General features: G+C 39.7%; 2 protein-coding genes and 1 long non-coding RNA gene across 4 annotated transcripts in view; 1 reads left to right on the forward strand and 2 right to left on the reverse strand.

Annotated features, from left to right (window-relative positions):
* LOC311095482 lies at positions 1-1,058 on the reverse strand. Its single transcript, XR_014608839.1, has 3 exons — positions 1,023-1,058; positions 621-674; positions 1-210 (listed from the first exon to the last, which is right to left on the reverse strand). It is a non-coding gene; the product is annotated as an uncharacterized lncRNA (long non-coding RNA).
* On the forward strand, positions 31-11,571 carry pofut4 (protein O-fucosyltransferase 4). The gene is made up of 4 exons (XM_084134010.1): positions 31-269; positions 2,905-3,577; positions 5,191-5,813; positions 10,228-11,571. Exons 1-4 carry the CDS (start codon positions 133-135, stop codon positions 10,373-10,375), a joined length of 1,581 nt encoding a protein of 526 aa, XP_083990136.1. The 5' UTR covers positions 31-132; the 3' UTR covers positions 10,376-11,571.
* The window catches only part of znf185 (zinc finger protein 185 with LIM domain), a 20,391-nt gene continuing 8,715 nt past the window's right edge, over positions 11,273-22,948 (reverse strand). Inside the window, exons 14-25 of one of the 2 annotated variants that reach the window (XM_084134009.1) lie at positions 22,854-22,913; positions 22,413-22,496; positions 22,050-22,091; positions 21,925-21,960; positions 21,786-21,836; positions 20,748-20,807; positions 20,473-20,499; positions 19,500-19,568; positions 19,360-19,410; positions 18,243-18,314; positions 13,260-13,359; positions 11,273-13,109 (exon numbers count right to left, since the gene is read on the reverse strand). In XM_084134009.1, coding sequence (XP_083990135.1) covers positions 13,011-13,109; positions 13,260-13,359; positions 18,243-18,314; positions 19,360-19,410; positions 19,500-19,568; positions 20,473-20,499; positions 20,748-20,807; positions 21,786-21,836; positions 21,925-21,960; positions 22,050-22,091; positions 22,413-22,496; positions 22,854-22,913 — 751 coding nt within the window. In that variant the 3' untranslated portion in view covers positions 11,273-13,010. Of the gene's footprint in view, positions 13,110-13,259; positions 13,363-18,242; positions 18,315-19,359; positions 19,411-19,499; positions 19,569-20,472; positions 20,500-20,747; positions 20,808-21,785; positions 21,837-21,924; positions 21,961-22,049; positions 22,092-22,412; positions 22,497-22,853; positions 22,914-22,948 lie in introns of both variants that reach the window. The other variant, XM_084134008.1, reaches the window with a different exon arrangement.

A 22,948-nucleotide genomic window follows, 5' to 3' on the forward strand; every position in this document is an offset into this window, starting at 1 on the left:
TTCAATTTAATGTATAATTTTATTTAATTGTTTGATTACACAAGTTAAAGTGAGAAAATATTAAAAGTCAGATGCAGAGTTTCATGCAGTTCCTCTGTGTCTCCATCTCATCCAGAACTGTAGGTGGCAGTAATGCTCAGCTTTTCCCTCTGTCATTCCTCAAAGCAGGAAGAGCACTCACACGCCACAGCATCATTCCTGATCCTGATCCTACAGGAGGAGAAACAGTGGGAAAGCAACAACACAACATGCGTCGGTCCTGAGCTAAAGTAAGAAAGCATGGAAAACGAGCGTCTGTGTTTGTGGGAAATGTGTTTGTAGATTCTTCTTTGGCCGTGCTTGTAACCCAAAGGCATTTTTAGAAATAATAGTTGCATATGATGCCCAAAATTATTATTATGTAGGCTGATTACTGAATTTTGGTACTGTGATACTCAAAGATGTTGACTAAATGCGGCACCTAGTAGGTTTTAAGAGCACAATGCCCAAAATGCTGTAGGACAGATGACTGTGTTTGCACATCTTCTTCTGTTCGATCAATGCATGTTTATTAAGTCACTTCATATGTTCTTCAGACACTCTGAATAGTTAACAGTGCTCAACGCTAAGGGTTTACTCACCCGGATGGGTCAGTGATTCAGATTTTTACTTGCCCAAAGTTTTCACTGGACCTGCTAAAAAAAAAAAAAAAAAAAAAAAAAAAAAAAATAGTTTTCGTTGTTTCTTGACCCATCTAACCATGTCTCCTGATAAATAAGGTTGTTACGACACTAAAATGTTAGATACCAGTGTTATTTCTCAATTCTTTATTTCGATATACCAAGGCAAAAACTACTAGGCTAATATGGTTTAAATGAACAAATTACAATAAATAAGACCAATAAATACAACAGAACAGAGATGCAAATGAAATAAACAGTGTTTTAAGTTCTTCAGGTTAATCTAATACTACAGAAATGAGGGAGCGACTTGTTAAAGGGGCAGTTCACCCTAAAATGAAAATCAAGTCATTGTTTACTCACCCTGGTGTTGTTCTAATGCTGTATGCCTGTCTTTCTTTTTAGGGCCACAAAAGGAGAATTAAAAAAAAAAAAAAACACTATTAAACACAAGTAAACAGTCTGTAATAAAATAAGAAAAATAATGAAACTACAAGCAATAGCACAAATAAACACAATAGAACAGATACAAATTAAATAAACAGTGCTTTTCAGGTAGATCTAACAGTAGTTACAGATAATCTACAGGTAGATTAGGTACAGATATTGAATAAACAAATTTAAAATAACACTGCATAGTCTTCACTGTATGAATTAAATATAGATTAGGCTAATCCTTATTAAAGTTACAGAAGTTATTCAGTCAAGAGCATTGAGTAATTTAGTTTTTTTTCCAAGTCTTTTGTCTTTTGACAAACTGAGGAATATTAGGCATCTGTCACTTTGAGCGAATGCACAGATCCAATATACTGATACACGTGCGTTTACTTTCTCGACTGTTCACGTTCACTTAAAACATAACTGACTGTTTACTAGGATACTCGCCAGAGTCGCCAAGACGGATATTTTTACCTAATTTTCTGTGAAATTGTCTTCGGATGTGCGAGTTTTTTCCGTGTCTTTTTTCACTTGAATGTTTAAAATGGTCAGGCTTAAAAACACACACAAATGATACACTTTAATGATGATGCAGCACTGGCCCAATCGGGACAGCGTCAGTTCTCCTGACATGGCATGTGTAAAAGCCTCTCTTGTTCTCTCACGTTGAGTGTGTGTGTGTGTGTGTGTGTGAGAGAGAGAAAGTGACAGAGGGTGCTCTGTCAAGCAAATTTATTTATTTTTGCCTCAAACTCAATCACATGCGACTGAAATCGTACAATTTACTAGCCAATGTCTAATTAAAGACATTGTTTAGTCGCCTAGCATGAAATTTGGTCGCATATGCGAGTGATTTACTTTTTGAGTATTGTTGAGAGTTGGTAAATGATGACTTGATTTTCATTTTAGGGGCTGTTTACATAACACAGTTTTCAACTAAAAATGTAAAACTTCTTATCCGTTTTGGCTGTTCGTTTACATGACTACAGAGTTTTGTGTGGCTGACAACGCAAACTTTTAAAACCGGTTTCAAAGTGGAAGTTTTTGAAAACGGTCTGTGTAAACAACAAAAACGCTAATGATGTCATCCACATGTGTATTACGTGTTCAGTCTATAGTGTTTCATCGCCATCTACTGTCCTGGCAGCAGAATACAGGGGGTTTAGTCGTTTTCGCGGATCCGTGTGAGTGGGGATCGTTCTGACAATGGTGTCGCGGAAAACTCAAAGGAAAAACTTCTCCGCTTTAACTCGTTGTCATGTAAACGCACCCTAGGGTGAACTAACCCTCTTCACAATTAGTTCCCTCGTTTTAAGTCACTCGTGCGCACGATATAATAATTTTGTTGCCACAATTTAGTAAAACGAGGGAACTGATTAGTAAATCGTGCTGCCGTATAAGCAAGTCGTGGGAATGAATTGTTCATTTATGGCCATATGTTTTCTTGCATGTCGTGTGCGGGGCTCCGTAGAAATGGAATAAGTAATCCATTATATTAACACCAAAATATTTTTTTGTAAGTAATATCTGTTTTTTTAATTCAGCATCTCTTCTCTGATGACGAGGGCGGGGCAACCTGTCACTCACATGAGATCCACCAATAGCAAACCACAACCATCCAATCAGTTCCCCACAGACAAAATGAAGCTCCGCCCACATTTGCTCTTGTTTGAGAAGCGTTTCACTCTGATATACAGCATAATAGTGCAACTTCTGTTTCATGCTGACTTTAATAAGATTCACAGTCCAGTGTAGATGAAGTTTAAGGGTGCTGGAAGTGTGACTCGCGTGTCCTTTCCCTCCTCAGGTTGGCTATGGCGCTCCGCCTGTGGATTATCGCGGCGTTCCCGCTGTTCTGCGGGGCTCAGGGGCCGGGGGACGCAGGGGACGGGGGTGTTTTCCAGCCCCAGAGTGCCCTCACTGACATGGAGTTCGCCTCAGTCAGCTCCTACCGCGGCCCTGGAAACACTGACCCTCGGCCCAACAAAGAGCTGCCCATCCTCCTGTGGTGGAGCGCCAATCTCTTCCCACACTTCCCAGGAGACACGGAGCGCGTGGACTGTTCCCGCTCGTCCTGCCTCGTCACGAGCAACCGGAAAGTTCAGTTGTATCGTCGCACGGCATCCGTTATTTTCTACGGCACAGACTTCCGTGCGTACGAGGCTCCGCTGCCACGAATGCCCCATCAAACCTGGGCGCTTTTCCACGAGGAGTCTCCCATGAACAACTACCTTCTGTCTCACAGTGTCGGGATCAGGCTGTTTAACTACACGGCCACGTTCAGGCGGGAGTCGGACTATCCGCTGACGCTGCAGTGGTTGCCCTCGCTGGATTATCTTCTGGCGCCGACGGCTGTCCCCCTGCTGGAGAAGAACCGCTGGCGCCGGGCCGGTCTCGCCCCTGTGCTCTACATGCAGTCCCACTGTGATGTGCCTTCAGACCGGGACCGCTACGTTCAGGAGCTCATGAAGCACATAGAGGTGAGTACTCCCTGTAGTCAATCATTTATCCCTTAAACTCCACCAAAATTACATATTTAACGTTTTTTCTTTGGAAAAAAAATTATTCATGCCTTAAAATATCTTGACACCCTTGCCTCATTTAGTCTATGAATATGCAACTGAGCCCCGCCTCCACTCACTCACTCAGCTCAGAGATCCACTGGTTGACGATCACACGTTGATCTGATTGGTTACAAGGTAGTTTGTGACGTCAGAAACACCAGCGATTTCAAAGGGTGTTTTTGAGACTGTCTTTGGTTCACTGAAGTTTTAAGGAGGAAACACTCAGCAATGGTGTCGACTTATGAATTTACACATGGTTTGTCTTAAAGCATATTAAAAACACCACATAGACACATAAACAACATTAAAAGCTGGATTTTCACCACAGGGGGACTTTAAGAGTTTAAATTTTTTCATACATTAGTAAAAATATTTAAATGGAAAGAGACCTCAAGAACACCTTAGCCCCAATTTGCTGGTTTCCGATTTTTAGACTTTTTAGGCTTCAGACTTTGTCCATCCAGTCAAAGGTGAAAACCAGTTCACACCAAGGAGGGTGACTATTATGATACCGATAAATATTTAGGGCCAGATTTACTAACATCTTGCTCCAGTGCAAAACTACTGTCTTCTGAAAACTACTGTCTGGATTTACTAAGGACACAAAGTGTAAAATTAGTGTTGAAAAGGCTTGGACAGGGTTAGTTTTGTAGCTGACCTTATTGCATATGCATGTGTAGAGTTTCATATTTGCATATGCATGTGTAGACACATTATTTATGGGAGGAGAGAATTTAAATGAATCATGCAAGATGATTTACTAAGGTTTGCGCTCGTCAATTTACTGGTGTTTGCACCATTATTTACCTCCAAAAAAACATGTCTTCTTAAACCAGGTGCTAACTGGTAAATTGCGTTGGTCATTATGGAAATGATCCGGCTGTGTCTGTGTTCTTTAAATTGTGTGTCGTCAGAAGATCATTAACATTAAAAACGAACAGATATCGGCCGATACCGATATGGTGGCTGATATATCGTGCAGCCCTAGTTTGAAAGGATGTGTCTTTAAAACTCATCGTAACTTGTAGGGCTGCACAATATTGAAGAAAAATGCGATATGCAACAACTCATTAAATAATGCGATATTCGATATGCGATACAATAATGATTAAAGTGTGTAAAATAAACTTAAATTATCTTTAAAATATCTTTAAACCTACATGTGTGTTTCACATTGTTTTTGTGACAAGAAAACATCCCTAAACTTCTGACAGTGAACAGCAGTGTTTTACTGTAGCGTAAGAAGTGTTATTTTAACATCAGTGGGGTTTAGGGGTTCAGGTTATCCTACATTAGGGTTATTAACAACAGAAACTGAATAATCAAATGTAAAAATAAAACACTGCTTAGTTTTCACTGTATGAATTAAATATACTGATTCTTATTAAAGCTACAGAAGTTATTCAGCCAAGAGCAGTGAGTGATTTTCTCTTTGTCTCGCAAGCCGTTGTGATATGCATATTGCGATATATACATTTGTGATATTTCGATATATTGTGGAGCTCTAGTAACTTGTGTCTCCTCCTCAGATTGACTCGTATGGGAAGTGCCTTAACACCAGACCCCTGCCTGAGCACCTGGAGGACACGAGCACTGCCACCGGTGAGGACGCGCGCTTCATGCGCTTCGTGAGCCGCTATAAGTTCCACCTGGCGCTGGAGAACGGCCTGTGCCCGGACTACATGACGGAGAAGCTGTGGCGGCCCATGCACCAGGGCTGTGTGCCCGTGTACCGGGGCTCGTCCTCGGTGTCCGACTGGCTGCCCAACAACCGCTCCGCTATCCTCGTGGATGATTTCCCCTCTCCTCGAGAGCTGGCGGAGTTCATACAGGCTCTGGATCAAGACGACGAGGCGTACTCGCGTTACCTGGAGTACAAAACGCCCAGTCGCATCACTAACCTGCGTCTGCTGGAGGGGCTGGAGAGCCGAGAGTGGGGCGTCAATGACATGAGCAAACCCAACTACCTGAACGGCTTCGAGTGCTTCGTGTGTGACCGGGAGAACGAGCGTCTGGCGGCGGTGAAGGCGCACCGGAAGAACCCGAAGCTGAACCCGCCGCCTCAGCCGAAGATGGCCAACAGCTCACACATGGGCTGCCCGCTGCCCAGCCCTGGACACGGACCGCTGGAGAGCATCGACCCGAACGACAGGTGAACACATAAATCTGTGCATTTCACTCTTAAACGCTCACTGAAGTGTCTTGGACCGCGCAGCTCTGTGTGATGCGTTGACGTAATTTCCGCTGAAACAGGAAGCTAAGGCGGGACGTATTGAATGGCTCCTCCCCCTTTTCAAATAGCCAATAGCGCTTAGTTTCCCTCAGTAACGACAGCACCATGGAGGCGGATCCGAGCGCTGATGATACGATGGAATAGTAGAGGTGTGAATAAATTCTAGTCATTTCATTCTTAACTAACGTACAGTTAGAAAACTGAATAAAACTCGAGCGTTTGAGCAACCGAACACACACTCCAACACACATGTGACTAGGGATGGCTCGATACCACAATTTTGGCTTCGGTACGATACCAGAATCTAATACCTCAGTATCGATACTAAATCGATATCACAGGTGACCAATAACCAGCCTCAAAAGTTAAAAGAATTGAAACAGTTTTATTAAAAAAACCACTGCTTGAAACTCTGCTGCACCAAATGTACAAACCAAAAGTATCAAAATGTTCACACACACATAAAAAAAAAACCTACAGCCAGGGAACATACAGTAGGTTAAATTTTGAAAAGATACTATTAAAATAGTTTAATATCTTCATATCTTGTCAGTCTTTACTCTTTATCACATGGTGCAAAAAAACAAAAGCGTATCAATGTAGATCAGTTTAATGCATTCCATAAAGTAATGTTAACATGCTAAACTAGTATTAGTATATTTAAATAATAATTACTGATTCATCTAGATTAATAAATGTTATAATACTGTTAGGTCAGGTTACCTAATGAATGTTTACAAATGTAGCTTAATTGTAAAGTGTTATTCTAACATTAATATTAGTAATATTCATATTCATAACTCACCTGTCGATCTCTGAACTCCTTGAATAAGTCAGGATGAGCTAGAGACAAATGCTTAGCCAGATTTGAAGTGTTGCCTCCCGTTGCGACACATGATTTCAAACAGCGTTTGCATAGTGGTGCATTCACGTCTGTAGCTTCACCTTTTCATTACCTCTGTAGGCAAAGTAATGCCATATTTCACTCCTACTGCCTTCTTTTATTAATTGCGGGTGTGTAGAATTAGTTTGATCAGTTCGATCCATCTTGTTTCTCCGTTGTCACTTTTTAGGGTCTGTCAATTTAGCCTACTTTGTCAAAACAGCATACCAGTGTTTGTGAAGGGTATGCTGTTTTGATAGCCCCTGGTTTAATAAAAATACACTTTTTATATATATATATATATATACTCCAATAGGTGAGGCATGAAATTCTTTAAATAAATTCATAGCCTCCTCCTTTGTCTTTATGACTCTTCTGTGACTGCCAAAGAGTAGTTCTCCATCTTTAAGGAATATTGACATAACCAATAATAAATAATACAAAATATGAACACTATTTCTGTCAGTATTATAGACATATTTTGATGGTAAATACTGACCGTGAATCCTGAATTTCGAGGAGTATTTCCTTAGGCTTTGCTTCTGAACTTTATTTAGCTCTGCAGGGTATGAACCCTTTAAAGGGTAATTGAAAATTTCCTCCCACTTATTTTCCATGGTTAAACTACAGTTAGCAGAAAAATAAGCATTAATCATTTAAAAGCAAAACATTAGTCGATGTGTTTAATCTCGGTCAGATGGCGCCAAACGCTAGAACCTCGAGTTAACACCAGATTTAACATTTTAACACGACATTACGTGACTTTACAACTCCACTTGCTAAAAATAATATATTGAAAACGTCTGTCAACATTTCTTGTGATTGTACAAGGCATGCAATTAGGTAATGTGTATATAATATGCGATATAATACACCAACACTTACCGCTTGTAATCTTAGGTATGCTGAAATGATGGTTTAAATTTAACGCATGCGCAATTCCACAAATTTCACTGCTGCGCATGCGCATTAACCGAAGGTATCCCATTCTGATGGGTATGGTGTTCCATCAGAACACCTGTTTCAAGTGACCCGCGTCTGTTTGGGTAGCGCACTGCCTAGTGGTGAACTTTGAAACTGCAGTGCATCAAATACCGAATTGAGCAAAATTATGATATTGTACTGTTTACAATATAATGTATACCGGTATTTTTGCAGTATCGGTATACCGCGCATCCCTACATGTGACCCTGGATCACAAAACCAGTCACAAGTCGCACGGGTATATTTGTGGCAGTAGCCAACAATACATTGTATGGGTCAAAATTATCGATTTTTCTTTTATGCCAAAAATCATTACGATATTTAGTAAAGATCATGTTCCATGAAGATATTTTGTACATTTTCAACCGTAAATATATAACACATTTATTTTTGTGAGTGAATGCAGCACAATCGCCAACATAAATGGCAACTTTATAGCGATTTTCTCAATGTTTCGATTTTTTTTTTGCACTCTCAGATTCCAGATTTTCAATAGTTGTATCTCGGACAAGTATTGTCCTATCCTAACAAACCATACATCAATGGAAAGCTTATTTATTCAGATTTCAGATGATGCATAAATCTCAATTTTAAAAAAAATGACCCATGTGACTGGTTTTGTGGTCCAGGGTCACATATTTCTCTGTGATGTGTCAACGATCGCTTCGGCCAGGTGGTGTTTATAGCAGAGGGGGCGGAGCTTCAGATTCTAGAGAGCATTTGATTGGACAGAAGATCTGATGAGAAGCTGAAGTCATAAAAATCCCTCATCCATTTTAGCAAAAGTGAGAGAAGTTTTGAATGCTTATATCTCCTAAATGCAAATTTTGTCATTGTTTTGGAACACACCATCTTATTCATAACCTTAAGGCTGACATATTCATACTAAAATCTAAAAAACTTAAATTTTTATTTCAGGGGGCCTTTAAGGGTGTGTGTGTGCATGTTTGGTTGGATTAAAACAAACTCTGGTGCGATTGCTCTGTTCTTTTGAAGAAGTGTGAACACTGCCATCTGAACCCTGGTGCGCACCAGACTAACTCTGGTGTGGTTCGAATGAAATATGAATCCAACACGGACCAAAGACACCTAAACGAACCAAAAACAGTACGTGATGTCACAAGATGCGACGCTAAAAAGGACAGAATGCTCAAACATACCTGTTTTTCTCATCATTGGCGCTACTAGGGGTGTGCGATATATATTGTCTGCGATAATGTCTTTTATGTCATTTAATATAGTTAATCAAAATCACACTGAGTGCCGTTTTTTTTTCTCCAAATATCAGCATGTGATTTTGATTCACAAGTTCAATAAACAAGTTAATATTAAGTAATATTATATATTAATATATTTTAGAAAAATATTGCTGGTTTTTGCTCCATTTCACCAATGAAAATGGTTCCAAACAAAAGCACAGGACTGTTCTGCGTCTCTGAGAAACACACAGCGGTGTTTCATTACCGAATGAACGCATCAGTGACTCGCTCATGAACAGTGACTTGCTGCACCTACTGGCAGTGTACACTTCACATTTAAAGGATCTTTTCAATATTCAGCATTTTATGTTTAAAACATGAGAACATTATTCCTGCTTGTGTAAGTGCAGGTTAAACACATTGATGTTGCTCTTCATTAAACAGTCTGTGTTAAAGCTTCTGAACTTCAGATGCAGCTTCTGTGCTTCCCTGCAGTGCAAACATGCATTTTGTTAAAGCTGATTTGATTTGATTGGTAACAGCACTATAGTGTCGTCTTATTCTAATAGAATTTATCGATTAAATGTAAGAATTTGAGACAAAAGATGATGCATACATTTAATTAGGTTAAAAAATGGCTTTATAAAGGTAAAAAATCTCTGTAATCTGTCACTGCTGTGCCCACCTCACAGAATATGAAGGAGATCAGGAACTTTAGGAGTCTCCGTCCCTGACAGAGGTACAAACACAGTAACACTCAGCAAATTATCCTCAAATTATGGTTTTTGATAAAATCCCAGACAGTATTGAGATATCTTTTTTTTTTGTCAATATCACACACCACTAGGCGTGATGTTGCCCATCAGAGTTCGGTTCAGGCGTCAGGAACGAGTCTCGTCGCAGCAAATCTTCATTTGTGTGCAAATGTTTTACTCCTTTACACATTTTATAACACTCTTCTTGAGATCTCAGCTGGTCAAAACACCATCATATGAACACGCATACAACGAGCAGCATCGTTTCGGCCTTGTTAAAAAAAAAAAAAATTGTTTTTTTTTTTGTCTTTAAGTTCTGTGTTAAAAATGACAGTGGATGCTAAAAAACAAAAAAAAAATCTTTTTTTGGTCCTGATCAAAAGAACCAAGAGAACTGAACTACTACAAGTGTGAACACAGCCTAAAAACACATGTTGTGACTCCTGTTTGATGTTGCTGTTTCAGCATTGGCAGCTGATTGTGTGTGTGTGTGTGTGTGTGTGTGTCCTCAGCTGGCTCCAGATGTGGCCGCAGGACTACTGGCAGAGTCTGGACCAGGCCGAGGGTCTGGAGTCGCTCATCCGACACAACGAGTCCGAGCCGTCGCTGCTGTGGCAGCACATCCAGAGCATCGCCGTGAGGAGAGCCAGACGACCCTGAGGTCACGCCTCGGGGCAAACTCAGGACAGGGGAGTGTGTCTGGCAGCAGTTGTGACTCGGCACCCATGGCGGATGAGCCTCTCTTGAAGTTTGTGCACATATTGTGATATTTCTAACTAAACGGACACACTCACAATCAGTAATCTCATTCTATGCCGACATTTCTCATCAGTATTCTGCATTTATATTCACTATGAACGCATATGTTGCTCAGAGGGCCTCAGTCGCTCAGGCTTGCTCACAGAAGGATCTCAGTTATGATCAACATTTATTTGCATGATAGTTTTTAAGAGAATCTCATGAAACGCATCAGGTCACATTTTTAGGGATGCATGATATATCTGTCACCATATCGGTATCGCCCGATATATGTTTATTTTTAATGTTATGGTTATCGGCTCGATAAGAAAATTTGGCCGACATATTAAAGCCGATAAATAATGGATTATTTTCTTCACTTCAGTTCACCATGGTGGTGAACATCATAATTGTGTATTTTGGACATGGCTTTTAATGATGAGACTTTTGTTTTTGTAATAAGGCTCTCAAACATTATATAAATATTTGGATTTAGATGTATCGGCTTGTATATATCGGTTATCGGCTCTCAGATATAAAGAATTATCGGTGTTGGACTAAATGTTCATATCGGTGCATCCCTAAAAACACATTTATTAACCTACACATTTCACTTCAAAAATCAAAAGGAAAAGATTGTTTTTAGGACTTCTATGTGTGTGTGGAGAGGGGGTTGACTTTTTCATGAGTTATATATTATAACTCGTCTATATATTATAAAATATTAAAATGTGTCCTTTATGTATCTGGATTATTTTTTTTAATGGTGATGTTCGTTTTTGAAAAATGCAGCATTTCTGATTTATTTTTTATTTTTTTGTAGCATTTTTTTACACATTCCTGTAATGTACATTTGGGGTGGAGGAGGGGGAGGTTGTATATTAAAGTCCTGAATAGGTGTCAATAAGCAAAATGTACTTTTTCCTTTTGATTTTTGACTGATATTTGACCTGCAGTTGTTGAATTATTGATGCGGTTTTCCTATGAAACTCCTGAGACCTGTTGTTTATATCTTCAGTGTTTGCATACCTCAGTATTTTTTTATGCAATATTTATATATTTATATTTTCTACTGCACAATCTTGTAACAAAACAAATAAAATGAGAATACAACTTTATTCATGAGAGTGTTGCTTTACAGTAATTCTGATTAGCGATGTAGGATACATATTTTCATAATGAATCATTACGTCAATAAGATCATTTCTTCAAAATGGTTTCTGGTGATTAAACAGGACGACGACACATGCATTCTTACTGTCTTGATGGCTAAACATTTAAAGACAGAATAAAAAATATCCAAAATAGCGTTCCTACTATCCTAGCACTAGAATACCTTGTAATGAACATGTTCAGAAGCTTCTCCACAGTGTTACAGGATATGCTTGTGTCTCTCGTATCAGTGAGGGGGAGGAGCTTGTGTGGGTCAGTAAACACGTGTGTGTTGAGGAGATGTTTGGATGAGACAGTCTCGTGTGTGTGTTGTGGAGATGTTTGGATGAGACAGTCATGTGTGTGTGTGGAGATGTTTGGATGAGACAGTCACGTGTGTGTGTTGTGGAGATGTTTGGATGAGACAGTCACGTGTGTGTGTTGTGGAGATGTTTGGATGAGACAGTCACGTGTGTGTGTTGTGGAGATGTTTCGATGAGACAGTCACGTGTGTGTGTTGTGGAGATGTTTCGATGAGACAGTCATGTGTGTGTTGAGGAGATGTTGTTTTGATGAGAGAGTCACGTGTGTGTGTTGTGGAGATGTTTCAATGAGAGTCACGTGTGTGTGGTGGAGATGTTGTTTTGATGAGAGAGTCACGTGTGTGTGTTGTGGAGATGTTTCGATGAGACAGTCACGTGTGTTGTGGAGATGTTTCGATGAGACAGTCACGTGTGTTGTGGAGATGTTTGGATGAGACAGTCATGTGTGTGTGTGGAGATGTTTGGATGAGACAGTCACGTGTGTGTGTTGTGGAGATGTTTGGATGAGACAGTCACGTGTGTGTGGTGGAGATGTTGTTTTGATGAGAGAGTCACGTGTGTGTGTTGTGGAGATGTTTCGATGAGACAGTCACGTGTGTGTGTTGTGTAGATGTTTCGATGAGACAGTCATGTGTGTGTTGAGGAGATGTTGTTTTGATGAGAGAGTCACGTGTGTGTGTTGTGGAGATGTTTCAATGAGAGTCACGTGTGTGTGGTGGAGATGTTGTTTTGATGAGAGAGTCACGTGTGTGTGTTGTGGAGATGTTTCGATGAGACAGTCACGTGTGTTGTGGAGATGTTTCGATGAGACAGTCACGTGTGTGTGTTGTGGAGATGTTGTTTTGATGAGAGAGTCACGTGTGTGTGGTGGAGATGTTGTTTTGATGAGAGAGTCACGTGTGTGTGTTGTGGAGATGTTTCGATGAGACAGTCACGTGTGTGTTGTGGAGATGTTGTTTTGATGAGAGAGTCACGTGTGTGTGTTGTGGAGATGTTTCGATGAGACGGTCACGTGTGTGTTGTGGAGATGTTTCGATGAGACAGTCACGTGTGTGTTGTGGAGATGTTTGGGGCAGATCTCCTCACAGCACATTGGAGTAGCAGCTCTCGCAGTGGACCGTCCCGCGGTGGAGGAACATGTTGTACAGCAGATCTCCCATTGGTTTACTGCAAATGCCACACTAGGGGGGGAGGGAAAGACATTCAATACACATATTCATTATGGCATGATGTCATGAATACAGGGTAGTGTATCCCAAACAAGCATCCAGCATAATGTGCCTTACAAATGAGAGAGGAGTCCGGGGAAAAAAGCGGATATGGGATCTTACCTTAAAGCAGGACGGGTGACAGGATATGTTCAGGTGTTCGATGGTGATCTTAGCGTCGTTTCCCACCGGCTCTCCACAGTACGTGCATGACGTCACATCTCTACTGAAGACAACATGAGGGCGTTAGTTCAGGCTCATATGACTAACTAAAAAACAACTGTAACACTTTCTATGAAGACCATGCTTATTATATATTATAGCTCCAGAAGTACTAATACTATTTTATAAATCTATTTGAAGAGTTCAGATGCAAAAGCCTCTAAGTGCCATCTGAAATTTTCTTCTAGAATGATCATTTTTATAAAGCTTGTATATTTAAGTTCATTAATTTAACTTAAATGACAATTAATAGGTAATTTGCATTGCCATTTAAGTGAAATTATTGAACTTAAATATACAAGCTTTATAAAAATGATCATTCTAGAAGAAAATTTCAGATGGCACTTAGAGGCTTTTGCATCTGAACTCTTCATATATTAAGACCTATACTGCATTTTAAGAACAGTTACATTTATATTATTTTTATAATTATAAGTCATGTATTTTATTTTTCAATGCGTATGCTCATAATCCATTTTACCGGTACACTGATTTATGAGTATTAATTAGTTAGTCGTATGGTTCCATGAATGCATTTATAAAGATGCAACCTGCATTGCTATAATGTTATTATATTATAGTTACAATGACTTTTTAGTAACTCAGATTTATTTCTGTCAAATAAGTGAATTTATTGTTATTAATAGCCTTGTTGTGTTCTTATAAATACTTATTGTGAGTGATAATACAGTTACTAACTCTATAAATGCATCACTGATGGCTTTAAGTGAAAACATTGGATGCAATTTTCCTAAAGCAAATGTTAAGAAATCATGAAGATGTGCTCATCATACATTTAAAGTTGTTTACTTGTAAATGCAACTAATGAACAATAATTCTTGTAATAAAAGAAAAACTTAAATAATTGACAATAAATTGATCAATTGGTGCAGCAAACAAGCGTCTCTGGATCTATTTATATTTGATCATTTATAAATCAGTGTATAATGGATTATGAGCATACGCATTGAAAAAGCAAATGCATGACTTATAAGTAATTATAAAAAATAATATAAATGTAACTATAACTGTTCTTATAATGCAGTATAGGTCTTAATGAGTCTTTATAAAAAATAATAGAATAGTAATACTCATAAGTATATAGCCTAATTCAATATAAGCATGGGCTTCAAGGAAACAACTTCGCATTCACTCCCTCACACCGCTAGTGCATCAGTGACGCTAGCACTGGGCTCTCCGTTTCAGTCCATTCTCATGTGGGAGAACCGATATCCATTCCTAAATCCCAAGAATCCCAAGAGCTGTTTTCGTTTGATGAGTGAACGAATCTTTGTGGCGCCTCCCATTCAATAAATCGCAATAAGCTTTGTGCTTTATGTTTTATATGAAAAAGTCTGAGCTTTCCCATTCTGCAAATTTTTAAGTCAAACAATAAATGTGTTTGTGTCTCTGTAATGTGTGCTGACAGATGATCATCTCCTCCTCTTTACTACGAGTTACAGCAGCAAATCAACATCAGTGAACATCAGAAGATACAGAACAACTCACTGAACTCAGTCATGTCTCGTGTAATCGACTCGCCGATAAACGTCGTAAAACCAATTTTACCTCAGAAAAGCCATTCAATGACCATAAACTCAATGTTTAACAAGAAAAATAACTCTAGAGAGCATTATTTTGATATTATTTTGACATTATTTGGAGCACTATATTGCATATTCATTGTATTTCTTCTTAACCCATTCTTCAATATTTAATATTTGATATTAATCTGTAATGTTAACCACCATTTAAACATTTATTTTCCAAAAACATAATTATGTCGTTAAAAAGTTATTATTATAATGTTATTATTATAAAAACTTGCTCACGTGTAATTGAAGTGCCTATACAAATCAGTTTAACCTTTAATAGTGATGTACCAACTGGGGTTCCCTGTCTAGTTTACTACATTAGTTGAGAGAGTTTCTGTACTGTACCTGTATATCACGATTAATCAACCTTGAGTCAAACTATATCGGGACTGAATCGAATCGCAAGCTTGTGAAGCGAAATTAAATTGGATCGTGAAATGCACCCAGCCCTAATTGCAGTCTGTATAATCATATATAATACTATATTGTGCATTTCCCACAAAAGGCATGAATGTGCGTGTGTGTGCATTTCTGGAGCTGCTGTATGTTCAGTGATTATAGAGGTGTACCTGGAGTAGTGGCGTACTGTATGTGATTATAGAGGTGTACCTGGAGTAGTGGCGTACTGTATGTGGTTATAGAGGTGTACCTGGAGTAGTGGCGTACTGTATGTGATTATAGAGGTGTACCTGGAGTAGTGGCGTACTGTATGTGATTATAGAGGTGTACCTGGAGTAGTGGCGTACTGTATGTGGTTATAGAGGTGTACCTGGAGTAGTGGCGTACTGTATGTGATTATAGAGGTGTACCTGGAGTAGTGGCGTACTGTATGTGATTATAGAGGTGTACCTGGAGTAGTGGTGTACTGTATGTGATTATAGAGGTGTACCTGGAGTAGTGGTGTACTGTATGTGATTATAGAGGTGTACCTGGAGTAGTGGTGTACTTTATGTGATTATAGAGGTGTACCTGGAGTAGTGGCGTACTGTATGTGATTATAGAGGTGTACCTGGAGTAGTGGTGTACTGTATGTGATTATAGAGGTGTACCTGGAGTAGTGGCGTACTGTATGTGATTATAGAGGTGTACCTGGAGTAGTGGCGTACTGTATGTGGTTATAGAGGTGTACCTGGAGTAGTGGCGTACTGTATGTGGTTATAGAGGTGTACCTGGAGTAGTGGTGTACTGTATGTGATTATAGAGGTGTACCTGGAGTAGTGGCGTACTGTATGTGGTTATAGAGGTGTACCTGGAGTAGTGGCGTACTGTATGTGGTTATAGAGGTGTACCTGGAGTAGTGGCGTACTGTATGTGATTATAGAGGTGTACCTGGAGTAGTGGCGTACTGTATGTGATTATAGAGGTGTACCTGGAGTAGTGGCGTACTGTATGTGATTATAGAGGTGTACCTGGAGTAGTGGTGTACTGTATGTGGTTATAGAGGTGTACCTGGAGTAGTGGTGTACTTTATGTGATTATAGAGGTGTACCTGGAGTAGTGGTGTACTTTATGTGATTATAGAGGTGTACCTGGAGTAGTGGCGTACTGTATGTGATTATAGAGGTGTACCTGGAGTAGTGGTGTACTTTATGTGATTATAGAGGTGTACCTGGAGTAGTGGCGTACTGTATGTGATTATAGAGGTGTACCTGGAGTAGTGGTGTACTGTATGTGATTATAGAGGTGTACCTGGAGTAGTGGCGTACTGTATGTGATTATAGAGGTGTACCTGGAGTAGTGGCGTACTGTATGTGATTATAGAGGTGTACCTGGAGTAGTGGTGTACTGTATGTGGTTATAGAGGTGTACCTGGAGTAGTGGTGTACTGTATGTGGTTATAGAGGTGTACCTGGAGTAGTGGCGTACTGTATGTGGTTATAGAGGTGTACCTGGAGTAGTGGCGTACTGTATGTGATTATAGAGGTGTACCTGGAGTAGTGGCGTACTGTATGTGATTATAGAGGTGTACCTGGAGTAGTGGCGTACTGTATGTGGTTATAGAGGTGTACCTGGAGTAGTGGTGTACTGTATGTGATTATAGAGGTGTACCTGGAGTAGTGGTGTACTTTATGTGATTATAGAGGTGTACCTGGAGTAGTGGCGTACTGTATGTGATTATAGAGGTGTACCTGGAGTAGTGGTGTACTGTATGTGATTATAGAGGTGTACCTGGAGTAGTGGCGTACTGTATGTGATTATAGAGGTGTACCTGGAGTAGTGGCGTACTGTATGTGATTATAGAGGTGTACCTGGAGTAGTGGTGTACTGTATGTGGTTATAGAGGTGTACCTGGAGTAGTGGTGTACTGTATGTGGTTATAGAGGTGTACCTGGAGTAGTGGCGTACTGTATGTGGTTATAGAGGTGTACCTGGAGTAGTGGCGTACTGTATGTGATTATAGAGGTGTACCTGGAGTAGTGGCGTACTGTATGTGATTATAGAGGTGTACCTGGAGTAGTGGCGTACTGTATGTGGTTATAGAGGTGTACCTGGAGTAGTGGCGTACTGTATGTGATTATAGAGGTGTACCTGGAGTAGTGGTGTACTGTATGTGATTATAGAGGTGTACCTGGAGTAGTGGTGTACTGTATGTGATTATAGAGGTGTACCTGGAGTAGTGGTGTACTGTATGTGGTTATAGAGGTGTACCTGGAGTAGTGGCGTACTGTATGTGATTATAGAGGTGTACCTGGAGTAGTGGCGTACTGTATGTGGTTATAGAGGTGTACCTGGAGTAGTGGCGTACTGTATGTGGTTATAGAGGTGTACCTGGAGTAGTGGTGTACTGTATGTGATTATAGAGGTGTACCTGGAGTAGTGGCGTACTGTATGTGATTATAGAGGTGTACCTGGAGTAGTGGTGTACTGTATGTGATTATAGAGGTGTACCTGGAGTAGTGGCGTACTGTATGTGATTATAGAGGTGTACCTGGAGTAGTGGTGTACTGTATGTGGTTATAGAGGTGTACCTGGAGTAGTGGCGTACTGTATGTGGTTATAGAGGTGTACCTGGAGTAGTGGCGTACTGTATGTGGTTATAGAGGTGTACCTGGAGTAGTGGCGTACTGTATGTGATTATAGAGGTGTACCTGGAGTAGTGGTGTACTGTATGTGGTTATAGAGGTGTACCTGGAGTAGTGGCGTACTGTATGTGGTTATAGAGGTGTACCTGGAGTAGTGGCGTACTGTATGTGATTATAGAGGTGTACCTGGAGTAGTGGCGTACTGTATGTGATTATAGAGGTGTACCTGGAGTAGTGGTGTACTGTATGTGATTATAGAGGTGTACCTGGAGTAGTGGCTGCTGGGACTGCTGTAGTTGTAGCTGGAGGATGTTGAAGACACATAGTCGGAGGAGCTTCTGTATGAGGGAAGAAGGGTATATGGTAGATGACACTGTATTGATCCAGCATGATGTATAACAGTCATGATAAAAACAGGTCGCAGCCCAGACAGCAACATAGGCTACGTTCACACTGTCAGTCCAAATCCGATTATTTGTGTATCTGATGGGAATCTGATCTAAAATGATTGATGTCCACACCCAGACAGCAACAGTGTCGGCCCAGATCCGGTACACGTGGATTCCTCACGGCCCAGATGTGGGCCGGATCTGGGCCGACACTATGTTGCTGTCTGGGAAGTGTGTATCACAACTGCTCAGATCCCATTTGTGTGTCCTTGCAGCTCTTTCGTTTTCCGGATTATCTGCATTGGTTTCTATGGCCATGATGTTGCGTTGGTAGGAATATGGCAATAACAACAGCAGCAACATGGAGGGGTTTGCAATAGAGATGTTGTCTTGTTGTACAGCATGGACATGTGTAGCCGGCGCTGGACTACTGTGTTCCCTGAGGCAGAAGCGTGTGAGGCTGAGCGGCTTAATCTGCGCTTGTCTCCGTCGGTTCACAAATATGTCTCCGTTATATTGTCATTTTCTGCTCGTCCGGCACTTTGCAACAACACAGCATTGTTTAGCCGGCGAAACAATTTCCTATAACAATGTTTCCTATAACAACGTCTGACGTTTCCGTTTTACGTGGCGTGAGAAAGTCACATTAACCACGTGAAATCCTATCAGAGCGATCAGACTGATACAGATTTCCAGAAATGCGACTTGAATAGGATTTCAAAGCACATATGAATGAACTGTAGCTCGAAACGGATCTGTAAAAATCACATTTCACATTAGCTAATTCTGATCGGATGTCAATCGGATATGCACAAAAATCGGATTTCTTCACCCATGCATTTCATGGTCATTTTGATTCAGATTTTTTTTATATTTCTGTTACTTTTGTATCAAATGCAAGCCACTTTGGTACTGTGTTGAGTCTTAAATCTGGATCCTGAAGCAAACCAATTGAGAACCGAATTATTCTAAGAAAGTAATGCCTTCAGCTTACCTGTCATCGGGTAGTGCATTATTCACATATTCCTTAACAAAGACAAACCCCCTAGAAAACAGGGAACAAAGGAGATCAGGCACTCAACAGGACAATAATAATCCGGTTAAACAGTCGGCTCTCGTTGGATGAACACTTACTTCCTGGACTCGGATTCGGGTAGCTTCTCCGGGACCGAACTCTCCACTGGTTTAGAGCTGGTTTTGTTACTACAAGACAAAACAGTGAGTGTGTGAGTAATCCGGTCTCAGACAACACGACACATGCACACTATCACACGACTGTGAAGCTTCTCCTGTACGTTTATGTAAATCATGTGTAATCAGGTATAACTGTTTAGTTTGACTGCAAACATGCGATCTATGGTGAAGATAGGAGAGAAAGGCGGCGTTTTTAAAGTGTGTCTGTCAAGGCATATTTCAGTGAGATCCTTGAAGAAACAATGAGTAACCCTAGACATAAAGCAGGGCTGTACTTATGTAGATGTTATCCTAGTAAACCTGCCCTATATTTCTTTGCTGAACAGGAAAAGCTAGTTTAACCCTTTTGACCAATATATGAGTATTACATGATGGTTTGGCTTTAAGTGCTTGTTAACCCTTATTTTAAAAATGCCTTAGACATTATAAATGAGGTTGGAAACTTTCTTGCACAAAATGTGTAATAAATCTGGAAGTTAATATTATACAAGTAAATCATTGTACAATATTTGTAAGAACATAATTATGTGTGCAAATATATATATAAATATATAAACTTCTTTTTTAAATATGTTTTTGGTGGGGGGAACTTCCAAGGAGGACATAAAAAAAAGAAAACTTTCCCCCCCTCAATAATTATTATTTTTATTGAAAAACATACAAATCTGAATCTTGAATCTTAAAGAATCTCAAAATGAATCATGTTTAATTCATTTATTATATCAACACACCCAGTTTATGTTGATAAGAAAGTTTGATGATAAAAAGCAATGATATAATTATGTCAAAAGTATCAAAGAATGATGTGACCCATATTACCCATATGAATAGTGGGATTTGCTTGCATTATTGTTTTGGGAGGTTAAATAGTAAGCGATAAAACAATGAGAGAATAAGAAGAGCCTCACTGTACCTGTCCATGTCTGTGCTCCAGTCGCTCCTGTGAAGAAAGAGTGCAGTGTTATTCCCCGAGAGCGAGAGCACACATGTGAACGAGCGCTCGACAGTGTGTGAGAGTGTATCTGCCGCTCAGGTGCAGTGTTAGGGTTGGGTTTGCCACTTTCACCTCCGGCACTTTAATTATGTTATTGACTTTTCATAGCAAAGATCTCCATGCAAACAATATGAATCAACACAGACATGATTCTCAAGAAATGAATTGTGCTAATAAATAATTAAACGAATTACCTTTTAGTGTCAAATGGAATGACATCTTCAGCCAAGGAAACCAAAACATCTTTTGGTATACTATTAATAAAATACAAAACATCTAGATTAATATTACTGGTTAATCAATTGCATAGTGTATAATGACATTATGAACTTTAATATTATAAACAGGGCTTGACATTCACTTTTTTGCTCATCAGCCGCTGTGGCTCGTGGTTTTCTAAAGTTACGAGCCACTCAGCATTTCCACTGGCCACAATTTTGACATCAATACCATTGGGCAAAACTCCCATATAGATATTTTTAATATTATCTCATAATTTGGCAGCAGGAATATTAGACTGCTGTCACTTTAAGACCTGACGCACTGATCCATTACACTGTTACACATGTGTTTTCTTTCTCAACTGTTTACATTCACTTAAAACAGAACTGACTGTGTTTACATGAATACTCGCCAAGACCGGCATTTTGACATTATTTTGAGTGTATTTCACAGTTTAAGGGCAATAAACAGTGAAAAAGAGCTCAATTTAGTCCTGAGAGGCGGCTTTAAGTGTGTGATTTAACTTTGGGTTTGAGTACAAAATGTGCAGGAATGAGTAAAATTATGCTCAATACACACAATCTCACACCGAAATTCAATCCTTATAACAGCAACAATATTCATCCGGAGCAAATGAATGGAGTGAGTGAGGAGAGGCGGGTTTGTGTGTCACTCGCTGACTGAGAGATATGAGAGAGAAAGAGACGCTGGGATCCTGTATATATTCTGTGGAAAATTAGCGTTTCAGATATTCCAGTATCGATATGTATGTAACGAAAAATCTATATTTTTGACAACACTACATTAAACTTAGTTTATTATTTCAGATGCCTTTTTACAAGACTACAATTGAAAGTGTCCGAAAGCCAAAGTGTCTAGTAGGAGAGACTGTTACACGCCACTGCTGAAATACACATGCATTTGGCGGGTTGGCGGGTGTTAATGTCAAGCCCTGATTATAAATTAAATTAAATTAAATATAGTCCATGTGAATTGATTTAAACACTCACTTAGCAACCAAGTCTATAGGATTCTGATATTCATTGAGTGTATCTGTGGAACTGAAAATATAAATATACACTATTATGACAAACTCTATCATGGCACACATAATGATCATGAAGTTATCAAACTGATCTGCAGAATCACCTCGGGTCCAGCACAGGAGGACGGTACCATTGAGGGCTGAGAGACACAAGCAGACAGAGAGAGAGACGTGAACACACAACACTGATAAACACTGGGAATACACACATTCACATCAGATTCATTACCTCTTTGTGGGCTCACCCTCCGTCGGTAATGGATCGAACACACTGAAACATAAACCATTTCACACAGATTTAATGCTGAGCTCAGAAACATATGCAAAGTGGATGTGTGATGTGTTGAAAAGCGTTAATTGTGCTGAGGCTGTAGTGTGTACTATGATCAACACATGTACCATCTCTGTAATAAAGCAAATAGATCATGAGAATTTGTGTATGTTTGGGTGGTTTTCATGACATCTCCAACTTCTGAGAGAGGGAATATATAACTATTACACTTCAATGGTTCGATGAGCTTCTTTTATATACTGTTTTTGCACAATTCTTCAAAAGTAATGAAGAAAAGGTTGAGATGAGCAGAAGAATCACCTGGTGGTATTAGTACTGAAGGGAATAAGATCATCAGAAAGCAGATCCAGACTGTGTTGAGTTTTCTTCGTCTGAGGAAGAGGACTAGAGGAGAAACATCCAGAACATTCAACGACTCGTTCTATACAACTAGTTTGAAAGATTTTACCCATGTAAATAATGTGTTTGTGTTAACAATTACTGCATTACGCCATCTCAAGCACTATGAATACATTTCAATATAGGTACTATAAGTGATTTAGTAAGAGAACAGGGTTGATAGGTTGTGAACTGAAGTGTCAAAGTCTATAGTAGAATTTAGCCTCAGCATTCGGTTCAACTCATTTTATACACATTTATATGAAGCATCCATTTTGCAGAATGACCATAACCTCTGCTTTGCATATTACACTCCTTGGGGGTGTAAAATATAATGTAAATAATAATCATAAATGCACACACCTGTTGTCCATGAGCAGATCCCGACTGAGCAGATCTATTCCTGGATCCACTTGGCCAGAACTGAAGGAATAAGAAATATACAGTAATGATCTCAT

Source organism: Abramis brama, assembly GCF_963993115.1.
Source record: "Abramis brama genome assembly, chromosome: 13".
NCBI lineage: Eukaryota > Metazoa > Chordata > Actinopteri > Cypriniformes > Leuciscidae > Abramis > Abramis brama.